General features: G+C 41.5%; 2 protein-coding genes across 4 annotated transcripts in view; one reads left to right on the forward strand and one right to left on the reverse strand.

The window, feature by feature from the left end:
- Positions 1-4,962, forward strand: part of YES1 (YES proto-oncogene 1, Src family tyrosine kinase) — a 50,624-nt gene extending 45,662 nt beyond the window's left edge. Inside the window, exons 9-12 of the mRNA NM_205301.2 lie at positions 583-659; positions 1,003-1,156; positions 1,698-1,829; positions 2,651-4,962. Coding sequence (NP_990632.1) covers positions 583-659; positions 1,003-1,156; positions 1,698-1,829; positions 2,651-2,859 — 572 coding nt within the window. The 3' untranslated portion in view covers positions 2,860-4,962. The remainder of the gene's footprint in view (positions 1-582; positions 660-1,002; positions 1,157-1,697; positions 1,830-2,650) is intronic.
- TYMS (thymidylate synthetase) lies at positions 4,724-23,826 on the reverse strand. Of its 3 annotated transcripts, none has more exons than XR_006937211.1 (8): positions 23,554-23,826; positions 22,552-22,625; positions 21,196-21,370; positions 18,424-18,525; positions 17,046-17,221; positions 16,589-16,660; positions 15,286-15,669; positions 4,724-7,775 (listed from the first exon to the last, which is right to left on the reverse strand). XR_006937211.1 is itself a non-coding variant. In XM_046933678.1 (7 exons), exons 1-7 carry the CDS (start codon positions 23,711-23,713, stop codon positions 15,532-15,534), a joined length of 897 nt encoding a protein of 298 aa, XP_046789634.1. In that variant the 5' UTR covers positions 23,714-23,826; the 3' UTR covers positions 15,009-15,531. The 3 variants fall into 3 exon arrangements, 1 of the variants encoding a protein (XP_046789634.1); XR_006937210.1 differs by lacking the exon at positions 4,724-7,775 and adding an exon at positions 13,335-14,444; XM_046933678.1 differs by lacking the exon at positions 4,724-7,775 and having other exon boundaries at positions 15,009-15,669.
- Between the last annotated feature and the right edge of the window lie 774 nt (positions 23,827-24,600).

Consider the following 24,600-nt stretch of genomic DNA (forward strand, 5'->3'; position numbering starts at 1 on the left):
TAATGTAACTAATATAATTTTCTGGACACCATTCTATTATAGAAAATGGGAGAAGGTAGCACAATGTAAAGAATGGAAAGTACTTTTGTTTTCTCTTGTAAGGAAGAAGCATCAGTGTAATAGCAACAGTTTCAGAATCATTTCTCTAGTATATAATTGGAGCTGGAATTGGAATTTAACTAAATTGGAATTTAACTAAGAGAGTGGGGTTTTTTTTCTGTTGCTTGTTTAATTATTGTGGGGAAAAAATTCAACTAGGATACCAGGAATATCAGGCAAAATCCTCAGGCATATAGTTATCAAATGGCAGTTTGCTTTATTAGTGTTCAGTAATCCGAGTTACTAAAACGAATACCAAATTTCTGGGCTAAAACTTGCACTGAGTACCAGGGAACAGTCAACTAGAGACATACTCATTGAGTGGTGTTCTGGGAAATGAGGGCTTTTCAAACTCAGGTATTGGAAACTGAATGCATTAACTGTAATGTCTAGGGGAGGAAAAAAACCTCATGTTCATGTTTTCAGGTCAAGTTAACGTGTGCTTTTCTGTAGTTTTTCACTGAATTGTGTCCTCTTTTACAGGCAGCTTACTAGACTTCCTGAAGGAAGGAGAAGGGAAGTTCTTAAAACTCCCACAGCTGGTGGACATGGCTGCTCAGGTACTTCATATAAGACCAGAAAACTGTTTAGTACTTAGAGAGGAGACTTAAAGCTGTATCAGATATCAACTAAGTATAAATATTGAACACTCTGGCTATTGTATGCTGTTCGTTCTTAGATCTTCTGTTGTAACTTTACAATTAATTGAAGAGAAACCACCGAAGCTAGAAACTAGATAGTGGAGATCCAGACAGGTGCTTACTAGGGCAGCAAGTTCTTGCTATGCTCTACTTCCTGTACTTACACAGCGAGAATGGAACTAAAATAAAAGGATATAGCTTGATGCTTGGGATACATGTACACAGTCATGAGAAGTAACTTTAATAAAACTTTATTTTTAAGATTGCTGATGGCATGGCTTACATTGAAAGAATGAACTACATCCACAGGGATCTCCGGGCAGCCAACATTCTTGTAGGAGACAATCTTGTGTGTAAAATAGCAGACTTCGGTCTCGCAAGGTTAATAGAGGACAATGAGTACACTGCGAGGCAAGGTAAGAGTGATTTATTTACTGAATAAGTAAGTCCAGTTACCTTAAAGTTATTTAGAACTATTACATTTAGCAGAAGGTCATTATATTCTGTCTGCATGAATAAAGATCACACGTGCTTTTGCAGATATTTTTGGATGTCATTCTAAGTGCAGGTTTTTGTGAATTATTATTGTTTTAAGTAATCTGTCAGGTTTTGCAAAAAACATTTTACATTATTTTTTTTTTCAGTTAAAAACTTACTACAGTTTGAAGAGAACTGCAGTTCCAGAGCAGATCTTCATTGCTTTCTGAAAATGACCCCACATTTTGAAACGTATTTACGAATCTCAGAGGTTTTACCTGCTTCCAAAAATTGTAGACTGTTCAAGTTTGATTTCCCATTTGAAATACTAAAATAGTTAACCACTTTGAATTTGGCCAATGAAGCAAACTGTAAAAAATACTTTGAGTGCAGTACTCTTTTATTTAAAATATTTCAAAGTGTAAGCAAATGATGCGTGAAGAAGGGGAAGTCAGATATCTGTCTTTTTAATGTTTGCAGGAGCTAAATTTCCAATTAAATGGACTGCTCCAGAAGCAGCATTGTATGGTCGGTTTACAATCAAGTCAGATGTGTGGTCGTTTGGAATTTTACTGACAGAGCTGGTAACAAAGGGGAGAGTGCCATATCCAGGTAAGAGGAAAATTTGTTCTTCTCTTTGTGGTATCCTGTGCTTCTGAAATTACCTCTTGTACTTTTCTTACTTCCACCCAGAGCCCTCAGTAGATTAGCAGAGATGAAAACCTAGTCACACTTCACTGGTTCCTTTGTTCACAAAGATACTTGTTTTATTTACAGGTTAACTATTATATGATTTTTAAAGTATTTTAAGATGATAGCATTTGTGAATATGACTGACAGTTCTTTTCAGATTAGTGGGTGTTCTCATGTTTTCCTATCTATCTGTTCTTGAAAAGTCCACTTTATACATTTTCCCAGTAAGCATCCAAGAGTGAACAGACCAGACCAGTTTTTGAACCTAAACGTATGTAACGTGTTTTACTGGATATTTTGCCATGAGTAGAATTGTAAGGCAGTCCTGCTAGGCATATAATGCCTTTTTGTTGGCCTTGTTTCAAGTTGAATAGAACCCAAGGGAGGCAGAAGGTATTTGTGCTTAAATCTTTCTTTTTGAAAGAATGGGCCCAGTACACTGGTAAATGTTCTGTAACAAAATGTACGAGTAACTATAAGAATGGAGAAGAACCATATACTATATATACTATATGAGAACTATAAGAATGGAGGAGTGAGGAATTATCAGTACAGTGAAATAATTTTTAGGAAATGTATTTAATCCAAGATTTTAAAAAATTCATTCTTTCAAAAGTGCTGATATGATAGATTCACATGCACATCGTGAACAATATTGTGGTAGAGAAACCCTTGAAAAAGCTTGTCTATCTGCTCTTTGTATAATGTCATTCAAAGCGAACATGCTTTCCTTTTGTTAGGAATGGTGAATCGGGAAGTTCTGGAACAAGTGGAACGTGGATATAGGATGCCTTGCCCTCAGGGCTGCCCGGAATCTCTCCATGAGTTAATGAAACTATGTTGGAAGAAGGACCCTGATGAGAGACCAACATTTGAATATATACAGTCTTTCCTGGAGGACTACTTTACTGCTACAGAACCACAGTACCAGCCTGGGGACAATTTATAAGCCAACAGTCTATATAACATGCACAAATCTGCCAAATGTAAAAGACTTGCAAAGAATTCAGGACGTCTGTAAGGAATCAAAGGAAAGAAAATCTTCGCTACTTTGCATGCTCTTAATGGCAAACTGGAATTTCATAATACAGTTGCACAAAACCACTTTTCAGGTGTTATAATCTAATTTACCAATGACATGTTTTTATTTTATTTCCTATTTCCCAACTTATTTCAGGGTCCAAAGGAAGCTTACTGAAAACATGAGGTAGTAAAATGAGTGTTGGTGTGAACGGTAGCAGAAAAAAAACAATGTTTCATATCCTTTATTTGTCCAACATTTAAACATATTATGAAAGAGGGAATTGTCTGGAATTAAAGTGATCTCGAGGGAGGACATTTTTAAAGCAGAACTTTGTGGGACCAAGCAATTCCATTCCAGTTCTATAAGATTTCCTGTGTCCAAAATTATGTGCCCCCCCAAATATGGTACAACCGTATTTGATGCATAGTCTTGATCTTTAAGCTTCCTCTTGCATGGACTGAATTAGGGTAGGCAGCTTAAAAGAGAAATTGGAGCAGTGAGTGACAAACTTGATCTGAATGGTACACCTCAATAGTGAAATTAGAGAGCATAACGCACTGTGTTAATACTTGTATTAATATAACTGGAAAGTAGCATGAGAGATTTTTCTTTTTTTCTTTCTGCGTAGCTAATTAAGAATAATGAAGGTAACTAGAAAATGAGGTAATATTTTGTAAAATGATGTGATAAAGTATGGTGATATTTGAACTTGAAATTATGTGATACAATCGGGGGAGGAAATCCTTTAAAAATGTTAAGTTCCAATCCTACAGTGAGCTCTTAAGTGGGAAGACTACCTGAACAAAGCTCACCGTGAGAGCAAGGCTGGAGATGGTAAATGGATGCTTCTTAGTCCTTTTGCAGAGACGGATTTGGTACTGTTGTATGTGGCTCGTATGTGTTAGTAAGGGTGGTGCCACAAACGTTAGTTGTCACTAGTTCAGGGATTTGATTGCACTTTTGCTTTTCTTGACTATTAAGACACCCTAGACACAGTTGCTCTTCCCTCTTACGCCCTTCCTACGAAATTATTTAACTAAAAATAAACAAAAGAAAATGTGAAAACTTAAAAACTAAAGGGAGAAAATATATTTAATATTGTCCAAATATAGCGACATTGAAATTTGCTGGCAGTTGCTCCAGCTCACACTACATCCAAATTTATTTTCTTTGGCTACTGACATATCAAGCAATAACATCATGTCTTTTCTTCAGCAATTTGCATGACGTTTTTGAATTTCTGATCGAGCTTATATACTTTAATTTTGAAACACTAAACTCTTACGTAGCTGTCAAGTTTGAATTTCTATTAGCATTGTAAAGCTATCCAACAAATGATTTTCAGACAAGCTGGTGATACAGTTTTGGTACTAAACCTACCATTTTTCATGAGTTTCTACTCAGCTGAATCCAGCTACCAAACGGATCTTTGTACGAACAGTGCCATCATTTTCCATTTTCCATCATCGTCACCCATCACCTATACATCTGTGGTTATCAGATTTTAAAAGGGCTTTATGTAAGAAAAACAAAGCAAAGAAACAAAAATAAAAAACCACAAAAACCAACAAAAATTTAAAAAAATATATATGATGGAATTTTAATTTTTCTAAGTATTTTAAAATAAATAACACAATCATGTGAGTTTATGTATTAATACAGCTATAACAAAAAATGCCAAAAATGACACTGGCATTGTTTGGATTTTAATTACAGAATGGAACAGTTCATTGTAATAACACTTGTATAGTAAAGGAATAAAACACTAACTTAATGAACGTGTTCATTGTAAATGGTTGTGTATTATAAGACTTCTCCAAAAGAGTTTGTATGTTTATGAAAATTTATTTGTTTCACCTGAAGATCTTGATGATGTGGTTCTTACCCTAACAGAATTTAAAATTCACATTCACACTTTTTATATAAAATAATAATAAGTTTAATTATGTAACTAAGTATTTTTATAAAGTATAGCATTGTTGATCTGTTTTGCAGAATTGGTTCAAAATAAATTTCTCCTTGATTGCATCTGCTTGTTTGGGAGGGGAGGAGACACGGGGGGGGGAACAAAAGCAGAGTGGTCATCGTATTGAGGGAAAAAGGAGTGGAATAAAAGGGGAGACTGAACTTAGAAGCTGTAGGTGTCTTGTTGACTTTGGGATATATATTTTATCCACTGTAAACTGTTCTAGTGTACTTCAAAGATGCTGACTTCGTGATGTGTTATAAACTATTGGTGTCAAATGGGAGATGTTTTCTAGAGCAGCTCAGAAGTCCTTGGCAGGAATTGGCTAGAACAAATTTGTCTAGACTTATTTTAAGTCTCTTGTAACAGCTGGTTGGACAGACAGGCTTGGGGTTCTCAGGAGAGAACTTCCAAAGCGGGTTCCCAACTGGCAGCTGGGCTGTGGGGTAGGGGCCTCTCCTCCCTCCTTTATCTTCTGTTGGCAGCCTCTGGTGGCTTCTGCGCAATTCTTTCAGGGAATTTTATAAGTCTGTTCTTGTGGTAGCTGGTGTTTCATCTCAACTTCATTGAATGTTATCCGTCTCAAAGGCCAGTACAACTCGGATCACGGATCCTGAAGTTCACGAGCAGTGCCACCACAGATGAGGCAGCTGGTGCTGTTAGCAACTGGTTTTGTTTCAATAATGACTCATAACAGAGCACTAAGAACATTTTTACAGATTCTATGACCTGCAACATTTACTGTATTTTAAGTATGTCCTGTAATGTAATTAATGTTTTCTATTTTTAATGGTAACAATTGTGTAATTTCTGGTGATCTCCCTGTTGTCCATCCCACCATTACCACGTCTGCTCTTTGTGAGAGGCCTGCAGGTTGTTTCTGTCATTCATTCTTTCAAGCTGTAGTGTTTTCAGAATATTTTCATATTTTTGAGTAAACTTCCAAACAAAAACGTGTATGATCCTACTGTTCAGATAAAATACTTCCCTATTTTAGTATAAAGTGTTATGAAAAGAACCCGATGTGTTCTTATACTTGCGACCACTGAACTGTCATCTTGCTGGGCCTGTGACTAGCTCTTATTGCTGAACACCAGCCTTAGAAAGGGCCTTAAACAAAGAAGGTCTGCTCCTGGAGCCTGCTGGTGGCTAGAGACAAGGCAGGATGCTGCCTTACCCCCAGCCATCTAGAATGCTCTGTTCTGAAACGCACTATCTGCACCGCATTGAGAAACCTGAAACATGGAAAGTGAATATAAACTAAACGTAATGAGCCCCCGCTCTTGTTATTTATGTTGACCTGTTTAATCCAATAAAGTCCTTGGGTTTTATTTATTCTATTCATTTTACTTTTGGGAAGATGCTGTAGATGTTTGTGACAGCTCCCCCCCCCCCAGCACACAAGACTGCTGTGGAACCACATGGTTGTGTTGGGTTGAAACCCCAAGAGCACTCTCTTAAACAGAGTATTCTCTTGCAAACAGTGGGCTCAAACTGTCATGCAGGCAGGTCTGGGTGGATGTCTGCCTGCCTAGCTCTTGTCTTGTGAGGTAGGTGCATGAGTGAATGTCTAAAGGGGCAGGAGGGAGAGCAAGACTGCCATGGCCTTGTAGGCCTCGCGGCAGCTGTGCACAACAAGGCCAAGGGCGGATATATGGCACTGCAGGTGTCATCTCTTCTCTTCTTTGTGCTTTGGAAAAGGGGTTGGGGCTGCCACACAGGAACTGAGGAGCTGCTTCTCCCCCTTCACAGTGGAAATGGAGAAGGGCTGACACCAAGTGCTTCTGTTTTCTGTGGTGGTTGTGTCTGCTCAGCTCACCGTGCCTGCTTCCTTGCAGCTCTTGGTGTTAGTTAGGGAGTCCCCATATAACAAGAGCAGCATTTTCCAGAATGAGCCTCAAGCATTTCGTAGGAAAAAGTGGTGCATAGAGATGCTGGTCTCTGAATCCTGAGCTGACAGGGATGCTTGCTGCTGGAGCTCGGCCTGAGCAATGGCACTTTGGCTTGACTTGGTGTCGCTTTCCCTGTGGATGTATGAGGGGTAAGGATTAGGTTTTCTTCCTCTCCGTTTGATGCACAGTGCCTGCCCAGGAATCTACCAGAGTTCATTCTGGCATTCCCCATAGGTCCTTCAGTGAATCCACTCTGAACTGATCTCCCATGTCAGTTTTGAATGCAAATATTTGCTGCTTGTGCATAACATGTTGGTTAATTTTAACATTCTCTTTTAATTTAAGTCTTTTTTTAATTGTAATAGCCACTTTATTGAGGAAATCAGAGTGTTCCCAGCACTGCATACTTTTGCAAAACACGGTCCATCTCCTTCAAGTATTTCGTTTTAGTGCAGAAAAATTGGCCCTTGTGTTGCTCTCGATTTGTGCTTCCTAAAGGAGAAGAGCCAGTTGCCCCATTAAACTCAGCAGGGCCTGAAGAGCAGACTGCAGGTTTAAAAGGGAAACCTGAGTGCAGCATTCCTGGTGAATCAGTCACGCACCAGCACTGCAGCAAGCTGCTGTGAAAGCATTCCTTCTTCATCAAAATCCCCTCTCTGTGGGAGCCCTTCACCCCTGTGCTTTGTGCCCCGCTGCCCAGCCTCCAAGTCTCTTGCTGCAGTTACTGGTAAGTACATGCTGATGGATGGACCCCTGAAAATCCATCTTGTGCTTGCTCACAACTCGCTTTTTCCTGCACCTCAGCAGGTGCCAGGGGCTGCACTCACCCTTTGCTTGGTGTCCCCACACTCATTCACATCCCTACAGCCATCCAGTGCCTCTATGGCTGCTGATGCTTCTTGGTTTCGGTGTTTGGAAGCACCAAGGAATGACTCACATTGGCTTGTGTCCAGCGTGGGCATTCTTTCCTTTGTGCTGAAGGACTGCAAGAGCAATAGAGATGGTTTACAGCATTTATATTTGTTGCTATTTGTTAAGGTCACTCCATCAAATCTGTGTATTTCACCTCGCTGTCTTTATCAATGGACTGCCACTTGCAAAGGAGAGGGCTTTTTTGTTTTGTTTTGTTTTGTTTTCATTACCAAAGTTCATTAGCTACACTGGGTTTAAGATTATAGTAATTAGACCACTAATAGGCTAAGTATAATCCTCTGTGCCACTGCTGTCAGAATAGCACCAGCCATTTAAGTGTGATCAGAGTTGAATGGGTTTTCTAAATACTGAGTGTTCTTGCTTATATAAGCATCAACCTTGTTTATACAGAACTCTTCCTCCAGGCAGTTGTTCATTCCCTGCCCTGTTTGCAGCTGCACTTCTGAAGCAGAAGTGGGTGCCCCAGACCATGGAATGAGCAATTCCTCCTTTGCTGCTCAGTCTGGTGTTTCACTGACACTGCTGCATAAGCCAAACACCTCCAAGCCATCAGATAATCACCCTCAAAACTGTAACCTGGTGATAAGGCTCTCTTAGTTTACATCTGCAATTCTTTCTTATATGTAAATATATATATACACATATATATATACTAATTAACTTAGCAATCTGCCAAGTACATACTCGGTTATTTTAAGCTTCTTTAAGGATTCATCATCATTCTTAGTCACCCTCAGATGTGAGTTTGCATGTCCCTGGTTTGTTACTTGCTGCTCCAGACCCAATAAAATAAGATGCTGAAAGCCCTGGGGTCTTCATGACTGAGATGAGCTTGCTGCAGCCCGCTGAGAAAGCTACAGCACATCAGCCTCCGTAGGAGAGGCTTCACTGCACCCAAGGCACGTGGGTAGGATATTCTCCCCACAGTGCAAAGAGGCACTGGCTGTTGATGTGCCTTGCCCAGAATCACACAAAGAGCACTGGTGAGGCTGCACCTCAAGTATTGTGTTTTGGGACCCTCACTACAAGAAAGCCCTGGAGCATGTCCAGAGAAGGACAGCAAAGCTGTGAGGGGTCTGCAGCACAAGTCTGATGGGGAGCGGCTGAGGGAACTGAGATTGTTCAGTTTGGAGGAGGCTTGGGGGAGACCTTATCGCTCTCTACAATGACCCGAAAGGAGGTTGTGATGAGGTGGGGGAGGGCGGTCAGCCTCTGTTCCCAGGTGACTGCAAGAGGACATGAGGAAATGACCTCAAGTTGTACCAGGGGAGGTTCTGGTTGGATATTAGGAGAAATTTCTTCTCAGAAAGAGTGGTGAGGCAGTGGCACAGGCTGCCCAGGGAGGCGGTGCAGTCACCATCCCAGGAGGTGTTCCAGAACCGTGTGGGTGTGGCACTGAGGGACGCGGTTTTCATTATGCTGTGCTTTTTTTGACAAACAATTGCACAGATTTCAGATATACCACTGATGTGCTAACAGAAGTCAAGGAGAGCTATCTTTTCTTCAAAGGCGGACCTCGGTACCCTCCATCTTCCTCATTCTTTAATTGTTTTATTAGTGCAGGTGGGAGCAGCTCAGGAATGCACCGCCAGTCTGTGGGACTTAGGCTGTAGGGGCAGCCATAAGGATGAAATCCACAGAGCGAGAAGAAATCCTTCTTCAGTGTCATTGATATATGTGCTTGCTCTCTGACAGAAACCCTCCAAAACTGCCTGCCTGGGAAAAAAGGGTGAGCTAAAGCAGAACTTCACCTGATGAAAACCATTTCTCTGTAGCCCCTAGAGAACAGGAAGGGGCCGTGTGAGATAGAGCGTGGTGCATGCCAGCGTTTCCTTGTGTCCCAGGAGCACAGTCAGCCATGTAGCTCATGCTGCACTGGTGACTTTTTGCTGTAAAGCTGCTTGTGGTGGGTTAGCAAGGAGATTGTGCTGTTCTCTGCTGCTTCCAAGGATTTTTCTGATTTGCAATTCTCCTACGGTGAAATAATTGGGGAGAAGAGAGAGGGCTAATTCAGCAAAAATGATCTATTTGATCTAAATTACAGCTTTCAAGAAGGAAAAAAAAAGTCAAAACAGCTGTACTCCTTCAGTTTCCCCAAGGAGCAGTCTTTGATGGGCCATTTAACACAAATGCTCCAGAAGAAGCAGAAGTTGAAGCACTGAAATCCTGCCCACGCAGCACCCTATGTTGCCTGCACTGTCCTAACAGGTGAGATGGGTCTGAATGTTTGGCCTGACAACAGCAAGGTTTTAAATGGTGTGAGAGACATGGAAATGCTGACAGCCAGTGGTCAGTTCTCACTGCTAGCTCCTCCACGCAGAGAAGTTTTGCTGGACTGGGTAGAAACATAACTTCACGGATAGGTTTTGGGAGGTGATAACCATGCCCAGTGCCATTTAATTAATTCTCCCAGTAAGGCAGAGTGCTGCAATGTCTATTCCTTGGTGTACAGTCAACAAACATACAGAGTGGTGTGGTGAGGTTGGTATTTTACAGATCACGTAACTAGAAGGATTATCATGGTGAAAAGGGATAATCAGAAATAAATATGTTAGAGTCTCTGTCATCAGCTACACTTAAACGTTTTTCACATCAAATACTTCAGTGAGTTCAAAGACCAGAACTAATATATGTAATAACTGTATCAGACTATATCACTAACAGTGAAGTGCCAATAGTCAGGCTGGTACCTTTCAGAACAGCAGACTTCAACCTGAAGTAAATGCTTTTTTACTGCAGCCATCTTCTTGCCAAGTCTTGGCACTAAATCTGCAGAGCCCAAATAGGAGAGCTGGTAGGTCAGGGCTTGAGCTGGTGATGGAGCACCTGGTGAAGGGTTGTGCCTGGCCCAGGGAGCACAGGCAAATTGTTTGCACCTGTGCTCCCTGTGTGCCCAGAAGGGGTGGACCCAGGGTGGAGCCACGCTGGGCTCATATAAGGATCGGTCACTGAAGGGGGAGCTTTTTTTTTTGAGCCCAGGCTGCTTCCTGAGAAGGTGTTCTGTATGGCCAGTGAATGCTTTCACAAGTAGGGTGAGTTCCACTTTACTTTCTGTGTATAAACTATTGGCCTACCTGCTAATGCTTTACCTGGTATCACCAAGAACCTGTCAGAAACAGTTCTGCTTCTTCATGAGAACAGCCCAACCATGTGGTTTGACCAACTTCTAGTTCTTTATATCAACTAGAGTCCAAGTCACTGCTTTTGCATAGTTTCTCTGCTGCCCATTTCTGACTCCAAGTCCTACCATCAGCGTATTTCATCGTGCTTCTCACTGTCAGCTATTGTCTACAAGTAGATAAGACAGGGAATTTGGGGAGAAGATCTAGTAGGAGGGGTTTAATTTACTTATTAATATAGCTCTGGTTTATAAAGCAAATGCTAGTCTTGAGTATTGGCTTCAATTGATGGCTTGTATTATCTTTTTCTTCTTTTTCACTGTAACACCTGAAAATGATGTGTTTGTTGTTTGTCCTCAGAACTCCCCCGTGAATAGAAGGAACAGTAATATCAGTACTACAAATGAATGTGAAGCATGAACTGACCGAGCAACTTAGCCAAGCTCCAGGCAGGATATCTGTAGCACAGTTCGAAATTGAATCCTGGCTCTTATCCAGGTGCAAGAGTGATTCTTTTGCAGAGCAACCACTTTGACTGTCTCAAAATCGGGATAGCTGCTCAATCACGCCCAGAGCTGCCCAGTGCTTTGCATGCTGAAGGAGGGCTGACAGCCCAGGCCTCACTGCATCCCCAGTCCTGGACTGGGAACACGGCTGTTGAGCGATTGGAGGGGGCTGAGCTGCCTCCTAAAGGAGCAAATCCTACAGAGGTTTTGAGGAAGGCGTGAGGCGTTACCTGGCAGAGCTCTGTGGGCATTTACATAATCTTCAGTGCAAAGTCAGTCGTATTTGCTTGGGCCAAACCCACTGTCCTTGAATGTAAGAACCATTTCCACTTCACTTTTTACTTGTGCAGTTCAGCATCCAGTAAAGGGGTACTGATTTCAAAACAGACTCCAATGAGACTATGCCTGCACACACAGATCTATTTTTTATGTGTAACTAGCTCATTTCATCCACTTAAGTCAGTTATAGCCCTCTTAATAGCTTACAAGCATAATCTGGTTCCTTCAAGGATTGATTACATCCTTGAACGTTGTTTCATCCAAATACTCACACGATCTTTCATTTACATTGAGTAATTAAAATAATTTGGCTTTACTGAACCACACAGAAGGGATACCATACAAATGCCTTGTTATCAGTTGCCAGCAGCTCTTTTAGCAGCTCTTGTAATATGTTAATATGGGAGACTTCAGGCCTTGTTATTTTTCCCTTGCAGTGCTACAACAGGGGTGATATTTCAACAGCTTCTACAAGCTAGAGCCCTCAGTTATCTTCAAATTGTCAGCTGCAGGTGGGGGTGAGTGAATGAAACCTAACAGTCTATGCCACTGATGGCCAAGAAGTTCCAGAATAAGGCTCTTCAAAATGCAGCCGTAGTGAGAAAATCTATTCGTCCCTACTTTCCAAGCTGGCCTGTTTGGTTTCTTCAGCTGTCAGTCCTGTGATTTGTAAGCATAAGCTTGTATGCAGCGCAGTAATTCTTGTTTGTTTGTTTCATGTCGTGCTATAGGGCTGCACCAAAAGACTTCTGACCTCTTGGTCTTGGGTGCTTTTTCTCCAGAAATTGCTGTGACTGTTTGTCAGGCGTTGTGTTAAAATATGAAAGAATAGGAACGCTGTTCATCTTTACTGTTGAGTCATTCCTCTCATGTTTTTTGCTGAAGTAAATCCACGTATTGCTCTGTTTTGTTTTCAGTTCCTATTTGCCCTCATGCTGAGTGTTGGTCTCCATGAGTTAGTCCCACAGTTGATGACACTTGATGATATCTCAGCATCCAGAAATCCTGAAAGCATGTTAGCTGCACAGAATGCTCCTGTAAGAACTGACTGTGAGGTGGCTGTTTTTTCCCCTCTTAAAAAGATGCTGCTACTTGGTGTTCCCAGCATGCGTGCCTTGATGTCACTGTGGGCTCCAAGGGGAAGTTAAGTGTGGATTTTGATGGCTGACAGGAGAGTCTCTTCTTTTTTGACCCCTATCTGACTCGATAATGGAAATTCTTGCTGCTGTTACTGTAAGGCCAAGAAAGGGGAAAGAAATGATGAAAGGATGCCTTCAGAGAATGAGTGACAACACTGGAAAATAAGGGCCAGATTCTGAGGCAGAACGAGTAGCAGCCAACAGGGCAAGTGGCAAGGACTCAGAAATGCTGTGGATATGGAGAGCCTGTAACAAACAGACTTTCAGTGCCACCTGGAAAGCATGAGGGATAGGAAGCTTATTTATCAGGAATTAAGTGTAAGAACACATCCTTCTCTCAAAAGGCCTATGGGTTCCTTTCAGGGATTCCCTAAAGATCTAGCAGTGCCTTGTGTTTTGTCTAAACCAGTGCTCTGAATATAGCCTTCAGCCATACCAGTCCTCTGCCAGCAGTGAATGATCTTCACGCTCTGTAAATCCTTTGAGTACCTCATGTATATGTCTACATATTCAGATTCTTTGAATATTCATTTTCTTGGCCTGAAAATATAGAAGTCTAATACTTATTAAAGTGTGTTTACATTTTTATTCCCATTAAAGCCTGCTGCATAGTAAAACATTTCTACCTTATATATTTTTCATCTCGGGAGCAGCATAAACTATCTCGGACTTAAAAGGTACATGTGTCATTTCAACAACTGCTAGTGGTAGTAAATTGTACTGATAAAGGTGATATTTTAGTTAATTCCTGTACGGAAAACTGTAGCTCTTCCAGATGTATACTGGTCTGTTACTGTGTTTAAGCATGCTGAATGTATATACATATGTATGCTGTATGTATATACATATACATACATATGCAAGGACATATATACATATGCAAGGACAGACCATTTTTCACAAAGGTAGTACTTCAAAGATTTCTAATCTTTTTACAGTCAGACTAACTGCTCTTTAATTCTTTCTTCTCTTGGACCAGTTCATTTCACTGAGACTCATTCACTCCACTCAAAGCATTCGGCCATTTTGCTTTGTGTTCCCTCTGGCTACACTTGGTAGAACACTGTGCAGATTCTATCTTAACTGAAGTGCTGCATAAATTGGTTTCCAGCAAAAGGAACTTAACTTGCTAAGTGCAGGCAGCACGGTTAAGTGAACTTGCAACCTAAACTGTTTCCCTATATTTTAGGAGGACGGTAAATATACTCAACAATTGTTAGCTTACAAAAGTATGGTCATGATACGAAGTTGGTGACAGCCTAACTAAAAAAGATGGTCTTGAATAGCCTTACTAGATGACTTTAAAACGTAAGACATTAGGGTTGGAATGAAATTTACAGGAAAGAGCATGTGACATGGCTTTTAGGCCTGGTAACAAGAACACTGCTTGAATGAATCCGTGAGTTCAGCAATTTGAAGGAAGGCAAAGGCCCAAGTTTGTTTAACTATAAGTTGGCTACTGAGCATGCATATAATGCAGCCTCAGAAAAGAATCGGTTTGATCCTTCCATGGTTCTAGCATGACCTCAGCTGGAATAACATGTACGGTCTGCTCATCTCTGTTCAAGAAAGATGAAGAAATAAGGAGAACCTCTCTCAGAAGCAGTGGCTTGCTTACATCTGACGTACTTAAAAAAGGCAATGATATCTTCTTTCTGGAATTCTGTTTGGCTGGGCTACATCAGAGAAAGAAAGCAGTAATTTAGGTTTAGTTAGTCCTACTGGTTGGAAATCAGAACACAATTATTAGTATTAATAACCTGAACATAGCTTTAGTAGTAAATAATGGTAGAAAGATGCAACTAGTTTTATAGCACAAGTTGACTGTTCTATGTAAGGAGATACAGGAAATTGTTGCCTATGGTAGCATATATCGGACTGCTAAAATATAATCCTAGAATCAGAATGGTTTGGATTGGAAGGGACCCTTAAGACCATCTGGTTCCAACCCCCCTGCTGTAGGCAGGGATACCTCCCTCTAGACCAGGTTGCTCACATCCCCATTCAGGGAGGGGGCATCCACAACCTCACTGAGCAACCTGTTCCAGTGTCTCACCACCCTCGCAGTAATGAATTTCTTCCTAATATCTACTCTAAATCTACCCTCTTCTACTTTAAAGCCAATACCCCCTGTCCTGTCACTCCATGCCCTTATACTAAGTCCCTCCCCAGCTCTCCTGTAGCCCCCTTTGCTTTCCATCTCTTATTCACTGCAAGCATATTAAAATCAAACATGCATTCCAGAAGATTTTTTAAAAAACAGTTTTATTAAACATGTGTTTTTTAAAGACCTCTTTAACCTCAAAAGAATCCTCTGTTGTACATAAAGGTTCTTATTTTCAGTACTAAATAAAGCATGGAAGCAAACACAACTCAAAAATAACAGCTGAATGGTAACTGAAATGGCCACAGTCAAATGAAATAATCAGTAGAAAAGTATCTCACAAATAATGTAGAAATGGGATAACGTTTGCATACTGAATGCATTATTTAGAGGAATAAATAATCCAAACTCACCTTCCAATGCGCAGAAGCCACGAATTCTACTCTGCCTCATAACAGATAGAAAAAACAGCAGTAAATTCCATGCCTACACATTTGTTCTGACAACTTAGTACTGAAGGCAACATATGTCTGTTTTTCAATAGCAAGGCATATACCTTTAGAATTGTATTTAGAAAATAAATAAACTGAAACTTCAAGTACAGAGGAAACTAAGTAGCTTAGGTAGATCTCCATAGTAAGAGAAGATGTTTAATAGCATTAAACAGCCATCTCCATCTTAATAGGTGGATGAGGATTATAATCTTCAATCTGAAAATCTTCTGCCTTAAAGTCACTGATGTCTTCAACCTTACGAAGAATTCTGAGTTTGGGTAAAGGTCTGGGCTCCCTTTGAAGCTAAAATAAAAGCATGTTCTAGGTTAATTGTAAAAAGTAATAAATACTTAAGAGATGGAGACTTTGTGTTATAAATTAGATCTCATTAATCACAATTCAGATTTCCCCATGTAGATTCTCCTTCTTCCCCAAGAAGGCATAAAGAAAAATAATTACAACACAGTTTGTCATAATCTACTTTAGTATTTTGATGAGGTGTAGCAGCATCTGAATGCACTGTGAGCGGTCTCAGTTTGCAGAGCTATTCTAGTGGATGCAAATTCGATTCCTTCCAGACAAAACTAAATTGGAAATTCTGATGAAGATGTGCATCAAATGTGCTGCAGTTTCTCACAGGAACATCAGGGCCCAATCCAATAGCAAGGCTCTCTGGATGGTTTTGAGCCGTATGAGTGGTAAGGATATTCACTCCAACTAAAAGTCTTCTTTTCTTCTCCTGCACTACTTTACTTCCTGAAGAAAATACAGCCTTATCCAAGTAAGCAGTACCACTGATTAACTAATTTGAATTGACGAGTTATCTTTTCCTGATATACTTAAAAAGACATTTTATTGTGTTTATCCTCTTGGGCAGAATGATTTTCTAAAGTTTTGTAAGGACGAAGTCAAAAGTAGGGGTATGGACTCTACGTCTTTAACTTAGTTCTAGGATAGTACATTTAGATCTGGAATAGCATACAGATGTTCATTTCAGTCACGTTTGTTACAAACAAAAATACAAACAAATTCTACATAGGTTAAAGATGAGTTCACTACCATAATATCCAGTTCAGGCAATGCAATTTTTAGGGCAGAAATGTGAAGAAAAGCCATGCAAATTAGTATCTGGAAAACAGAATGTACAATACTGAGGCAATTTGTTATTTGATGAGCACTGTGGAAGATAAGAAGTGTACAAGAACACAGAACGAGTACTTACTTGAACTTTTAGAGGCTCCACATGATTCAGATATATGTGAGCATCTCCTAAGGTGTGTATGAATTCCCCAGGCTGAAGAGAAAGGAGAATACATGATAGCTACAGTGACTGAACAGATACTACTGATCTGCTCATCCCTTGGAAACAGACGTGGCAGTGGCATCCAGCTTTGTTTCTCATCTCGTATGTATTACTTGCTCAAGTTGTTTCAAACTGGCAACTTTAGCCACTGCTAAACAAGGTAGCTTGTGGAAGCAGAGGTGTCAATCACAAGATAAACCCCAAAGCACTTCTAAAGCATCCAAATAAGTTTTGCAGGCTTGCAAGTTCTGTGACTTAGCAATTCCTAAACAATCTAACTTAGTACACTCAGTCCACTTTCTCCTGAACATGCCACCAGAGTCTTTTATTCTCTCACTCTTCAGACAGCATCAAATAAAATGATTAAATAGCCTACCTTCAGCCCTGTGACGTGGGCAATCATGTATGTGAGCAGCGAATAGCTGGCGATGTTGAAAGGCACTCCTAGTCCCATATCTCCAGACCTCTGATACAGTTGGCAAGACAGTTCACCGTTTAGAACATAGAACTGGCAAAGAGCATGGCAGGGTGGCAAAGCCATCAGAGAAATATCTAAGAATTACAATACAGGAAGAAGGGGGAGGAGGGGGAAATCAAAACGGCATTAGGGTCATAAACTTAGAAAATGCAAAAACTGAACAAGCACGGCGAGAGATAACACAGGTAGTGAAGTTTGATATTGCTATCATTCTGTTGCTTCTTCTCTTCAAACAAGAGAGCACCTGCTGCCTAAGCAATTAAGACTGGGTCATGACAAGCTGTCTCCTGGGCTGTATGATCAGAAAAGTCATCAACAGATATTCTATAGAACAGATTTGTGCCATAATGCTGCACAGCAGTTTAGCTTTACTCACCTAGGGGAGCCAATTTATTTCCCTAAAGGAAGACTTTGTGAGCAAAATTAAGTATGTACCCTAAAGCAACTTACAACTGCTTTATCTCACTCACTTCTCACTGCAATGTAACTTCATTGCTTGTTGAGACTTAAAACTGATTAATCATTGATAAATAAATTCAGAAAATGAAATATGAATGTTTACACTTAAAGTGAAGACAGTAAATTTACAGCTAGTTTAAGTAAAACTTTAACTCACTCCTGATATGTGAGAATGTTTAGCCTTAAAAATAGCAGCAGCAGCATGTGGAATCCCCTTTCAGAGACACTAAAGGAAAATGTTGGGGGATTGGCTTTTTTTTGGTGTATGGATCTACTGCTGCTAAAGTAAAACAACCACTAGCAGTAGCTCTTATCTAGAAATAATCCTACAAAGTGAACAGGCTAACGTATGCCCAAGAAGAATGCAATAAAAATAACACTTCTGTGCTCGAGTTCTATGTTTTTTCCTAAGTTTACAATCCAATATATGACTAAAAAAAAAAGAACCACCACTACATTGCTTTGGTATACTTATTCTTGTTGTGTTTTAACCTTGTTAACGTAAGAACTTCTGTCTCTGAATAGAGACTGTATGTCAAGAGGCACTGGTAGACATGTATATCCCTCACTTTAACCTGGAGAGAAAAAACTTGGAAGTAATAGTTGAAAAGTTTTGAGGTTTGAACATGAGAATTAAGCAGAAAGAGAACTGACAACCCCTGACCACTTTTACTGCACTCAGTGACCTACATTTCTGGTAGTTTTATAAAGAATAAGGAAAGGCAGTAGCAGGGAACTGATGTTGACACGGTACTTAGAATACAGGCTATATATTTCTATATGCAACAACATTCCCTTAAAGCACATGGTTCGGTACCTTTGGGATTCCAAGCACACATGATGATTCTTCTGTCATCTGGATTGGTTTTGATCATCTCAATCACTTTTTGTAACTGATCAACTCCTTGGTTGGAATAATCTGAAGAAAGATACCAAATATGATGTAAGTCAGATTCAAATCATTATCTATTTTTAAAGCCCAGCCCACACCCCACTGGCACTCAAATGACAGCCTCTGAAGATTTTATTGAGATTTTGAAGGCAACTAAATGTATCTGTTGGCACTCACCAAGTGTAGGTTATGCTTGGTCTTTCTTTGGGTGCTCTAAGGCTTGTGAAGTTCTCATTACTGTATTAGAGTACGTCCAACTACCTCTTTTGAGTACTTCCAGTACCTTTAGTATACACTGAAATTGGACCATTCCTATCTAAAACGTTTTCTTCCCAGCATCAAAAACTAGAAGTCTGCACTAACACTGCATCCCAGGAAACAAAGGTTGCGATACAAATGTATTAATTGTACAAAACATGTTACTTTATCATTTATGATGGTGAACGATGACATTCACGATACCTACAAAGGACAAAGCTGTATTGGAATGAGCAACAGATATTAACATCTCATATTTGTGTTTTTTAAAGTAATTCTCCCGTTCTGTTTCTGCAGTACATGCTTTTGTCTGCAGCTAATTTACATGCTATAGTACTCCTACTCAAAAAAAAAAACATAAAAATAACATCCAGACCAGTAACACAGAATGCCATGCATTCTTTGGATGCTTAAAGGAAGAAAGCTTTTGACAAGTAAATACATACATCTATCTAGCACTCACCAAGGTCATTTATGAAAACTATATTTCCGAAACACTCAGAGCCAGAAGGCACAGGATATTAAAATTCACCCTGTGACCCTTGCTGGCTGATTTTAGGCTTGATATCAATTATATAGAAATTCACTGGAATTAACAGCAGAGTGGATACCAGAATAAAAAGAGTCATTAGTTGCTATTCATTATTCTGACTCATGCCAGTGAATTAGCACGGCTGGTAACTAACTTCTTCTAATAACTCTTCTTGCAATCCAACACCAATTTAGTTATAGGGAGAGAGACCCAAGCTGGTTGGCAAACAACAGGGTAATACACCAGCAGCACTGTGCCAGAAGCTTTTTCAAATGGTTCTGTTAGATCCTGAAGCTAATTACTCATCCATTAGTAGTGCAACTTAATGAAATCCATTAGCAATGGAAATGTATCTCATTCATTTTTCTGTACTACACAGTAACTCAGATCTTTTAAGTTAGGAAAGCTAAAATGTTTTACTAAGGTTTTATATTTGTTAGTTCACTGTTTGCACCACTTACGTTAAGGTAAACCTGTACTCTGCCAGTAGTCAATATGCCAATACTAAGTACAGTATATGTAACTAATGTCAACTTTGAAAACATACTGACAAACAAATACAAGAGGAAAAAATAAATTGTATTCTACCAGAGTTAAAGATCACATGTACCAGATGCATATAGAATCATAGAGTCGCTCAGGTTGGAAAAGACCTTAAAGATCATTGAGTCCAACCATGACCTAACCATAGTACCCTACCTCTAACAGCCCTCTGCTCAATCATGTCCCTGAGCACCACATCCAAACGGTTTTTAAACACATCCAGGAATGGTGACTCAACCACCTCCCTGGGGAGCCTATTCCAGTGCTTAACAACCCTTTCTGTAAAGAAGTGTTTCCTAATATCCAACCTAGACTCTTCTTTTAATGGCAGTCCTCCTAAGTTTTTTTTTTGACATCCTCTCCTTCAGCAATTTAGAAAGAACCACCCAAACATTTCAAAGTTTAATGAATCAGTTCCACTGAAAATAATAGAAACTGCATCATGTTGTAGTTTGTTACAGCTATTCTATCTACAGCATCATCCTGCTTTGTTCCAACTGTAAAATGGAAAAACCTCACCACCTCACCTCATTGTGGCCTTCCAATACTTGAAGGGAGCATATAAACAGGAGGGGGAATGGCTGTTTACCAGGGTGGACAGTGAAAGGACAAGGGGGAATGGTTTTAAACTGAGACAAGGGAGGTTTAGGTTGGATATTAGGAGGAAGTTTTTCACACAGAGGGTGGTGACACATTGGAACAGGTTGCCCAAGGAGGTTGTGGATGCCCCATCACTGAAGGCATTCAAGGACAGGCTGGATGTGGCTCTGGGCAGCCTGGGCTGGTGGTTGGTGACCCTGCACATAGCAGGGGGGTTGAAAGGGGATGATCATTATGGTACTTTTCAACCCAAGGCCATTCTATGATTCTATGATTTCTTTTCCACAATGTCCCATGAACATACAGAACATCACTTCCTGCCAGCACAGGTGCATCACAGAATTAGCATTACTTCATCGTGGAATTAGCATCCTTTGCCAGCATTCAGAAAGTATACTCTTTGTTCCACTGCTGTCCCTGAGCTAGCTCACGGTTCTCGACTGCAATACAGATACGCATCTCTCCATCTACCAGTGACCATACCATCTTTATGTTAAAGTAAAAATAATGTATACATTACGTATGATTCCTCTGTTCTATAAATACCAAACTATCACATACAAAGCTAAATCTTTCAGGATAATTAGATTCATCTAATTAAAAAATAAAAAGCAAAATTCACCCTCTCACAGATTATTCATTCTTGTTTTCATTCCACAATGTGAACAGTCCTTTTAACAACAGTCCAACCCACCCACAGACTTCTGGAAGCAAGGTTCCAGTCATCCCACTAAGCAATCAAGGCTGCATTTTTATGTGATTACCTGTGTGCATGTCTTTGTAATCTGCTCCAAAATGCCTCCATTGGAAACCATAAACTGGTCCCAAGTCCCCCTCTTCTCTGGTGCAAAACCCCTGCTTATCCAGGAACTCACGTGACCCATTGGCATCCCAAATCTTCACACCCTTTGCAGAGAGCTCTTTGGCATTTGTAGAACCCTACAAAATACATACAGCATGAAGTTTACCTCCTAATCCCAGAACAGAGAACACGACTTGACGTAGAAGCATTAACCTTTGCTAGTCAGCAGTATTTCTACATTTTTAACATAAAAGATGGACAGTCTGACTAATGTACTAGATGCTGTTCTTGCACTTGGACAGAACAAATCTTATAAGTACCTTACCAGACTTCAGCCTGAGGTGCCAAGCTGCTGTTGTTTAACTCACAAAATGTACAGTCTCAAGGTTACCTGCTGTCTATCACTTCACATACACATCTACAGAGAACAAGATTTTACTCTTCAGATGGATAAAAGCAGACAATAAAGTATAGCCTAGACAGTGTCTTACCCAAGTCACCTCTAATGAAGTTAAAGTCTTAAAGTCCCTTTTGATAATGTGACAAAAAAGAAAAACATGGCAAAATGAACTAGAAAAGTTTCACTGAATTCTGCAGTGAGTGCCAAACAGCAGACTCAAAAATCCAACATAACAAGTGTTCTGTTTGGGCGAGTGCACAGTCTTTTATCTTTGAAAAACAAAGATACTTAAAAAAATATGTGTATGTGAGTCCTGCTATCTAGCAAACCGTTGGCCAGGTTTTCCCACATCAGCACATTGTCACAGCGTTTCAAGGAACACTTGTTCTGCAGTGTATTATCTACAGAATTTTAGTACTCTTAACTGCAGCAATTAGCCCTATTGGGTGTCATTTTTTTACTACTTAACAGCCTAGTGTTTACATCAGTCTTACTGCACCTGTGGTTCCTCACTACTTGTTTCTGTTCAAATCAATACAAGCTACCTACCTACTGAAAAGCAAATCATGAGACTGTGTATAAGTTACAATATTATTTCTTATGTAAACGCTAATAAAAGACTCCATTAGGCTTTTTAACTGCAGGGTATCATTAAAACAGCAAAAGCTTTCCCAGTACCAGACTATTTCCCTTAAAAAGAAAGAGAAGAAAGAAATGTTCTGATTTGTAACAATGCAACGGTAATCACTGAAATACATGGAATGTTTTGAAAACAACAGTCTTGTACATGTGGGCTGTTTTGCTGTACAAACAGAAGCACCTGCATTCACACCAAATTCGTTAACCCATTTCACACCAGTACATCAGATTGATGCCATTCTCAGGCCTACTACTGATAGAGCCATCCAGATACAGCACCTTGATAAACCACAGTAGCTCCTCCAGCACTCCTTTCCAGAACACCCTCTTTGTTGTCAGCAGTGGGAACTGATCTGAAAAACAGTCACAAGGTGTCAGAGATGATCAGAGATCTGTTGGGATGAAAACAGATAATCCTAGGGGTTAGAAGGGACCTCTGGATCACTTATTCCAACCCCCAGCTAAAGAAGGTTCCCTACAGTAGATCACATAGGAAAGCACCCAGGTTGGGTTTGAGTACCTCCAGAGAAGGAGATTCTGCAGCCCCTCTGGGCAGCCCGTTCCAGTGCTCTGTCAACTTCAATCTAATCCATTTTTTCTCATGTTCAGATGGAACTTCCTGTGTTCCAGTTTGTGCCCACTGCCCCTCGTTTTGTCACCAGGCACTGCTGCTAAGAGTCTGATCCCATCTGCCCAAATAACTGACATTTTTCCGCACACAGGAGGCAATGCCCTTGTCTGACACAGAGGTTTGCTGCTGGGAAGGGATGTGTCATGCTCTTACTGGGACCAAGGTTGACAGGTGAAGTGCAGTGACAGATGGAGGTGAGGACCTACACGTGGGCAGCACATACGGCTGTACAGGTATTTGCAACGGGAAGCAGAGCCTTAAGACAAAAATAATATGGCCGGATCTGTAGCACTGATGGCTCTTCCTATACCTGCACAGCAGGAAGGTTACCTCACTATTTCCCCTGCTTACTTTATCACGAGATGACAGCAGTGGGGCCGGGCCCCAGACCCACAACCACCACCTGCTCCTTCCCGCAATGCAGAAAACATCTGCATCTACGGGGGACGCCGAGCCGCCGCAGCACAAGGAAGGCCGGCCCCGCTCCGCGCAGCCCTGCAGCGAGGCAGCAGAAGATGGCGGCCGAGCCCCGGCGCGGGAAGACGGCCCCCGGACACAACGGGGGCGACCACGGGAGGGACTGAGGGGGCTGCGGGCAGCTCCCGGGGCGGCCTGCAGCCGGAGGGGCCGCAGGTCCCGGCGGTGCCGACCTCTCAGACTGTACCGCGCCTGCATGCCGAAGACGGAGATGGTGCCGGTGCCCGTGCGGTCCTCCTTTCGGTGGCCGTGCTGCAGGATGTGCCGCACCTGCTGCAGATACTGCGGCTCGCCGCCCTCCAGGCCGCTCGACGGTTCCTCCGCGGCCGGCATGGCGGGCAGGAGGCGGCACGGGCGGTCCCCGCAGCCGGGTGCGCTCCGGCTGTCCGCCCGTCCCCGCCGAGCCCGCCAAAAGCCTTCCTTCCCGCGCAGCGGCACGCAGGGGCGGGCTGCCACCTCCCTCCCCGCCCCCTCTGGGAGGCCCCGTGAGCGCCGCCTCCTGCTCAGGGAAGGACGCCGGCCGCCCGTTGTCTGCTCCTCCTCACGTTAGCCGAGGTGTGAGGGCTGCGAGGGCGGCGGGGCAGCATTGCAGTAGCAGCTATCGTATTAACGTTTTAAAAAGGTGCATGCTATGTTAGCATGCATTTGCTGTCCTGCATGTCCGTGCATCTCCTACATTTAGCCATTTAGCTAAACGCTTCCTTGGCACGCAGAGGACTCACAAAGGCAACACTCAGAGCTCCTGGCAAGCAAAACTGGAAGAAAACGCATTCGGGTTCTCCTGCGAGGCTGACATTTCCAGACAGCAAATGCAGCTGTGGGGAGGGGGTGTCTGGGATAAGTATAGAAGAATCCAGATCCCCCTTGGCTGCCTGACCAATCGAGATTCTGAATATTGCTTCATCAATAACATAATCACAGAATCATAGGAGTTGGCAGGGATCATCCAGTCCAACCCTTTGCTACAGCAGGTTCCCCACAGTAGGTTGTGCAGGAAAGCATCCATGGGGGTCTTGAATATCTCCAGAGAAGGAGACCACAGCCTCTCTGGGCAGCCTGTCCCAGTGCTCCGTCACCCACAAAGTAAAGAGGTTCTTCATGTTTTTATGGAACTTCCTGTGTTCCAGTCTGTGCCCATTGCCCCTTGTCCTGTCACTGCACATCACTGACAAGAGCCCGGTCCCATTCACTTGACTCCCACCCATTAGATATTTATAAAC

This window comes from Gallus gallus, chromosome 2 (genome assembly GCF_016699485.2).
Source record: "Gallus gallus isolate bGalGal1 chromosome 2, bGalGal1.mat.broiler.GRCg7b, whole genome shotgun sequence".
In the NCBI taxonomy this organism is placed as follows: Eukaryota; Metazoa; Chordata; class Aves; order Galliformes; family Phasianidae; genus Gallus; species Gallus gallus.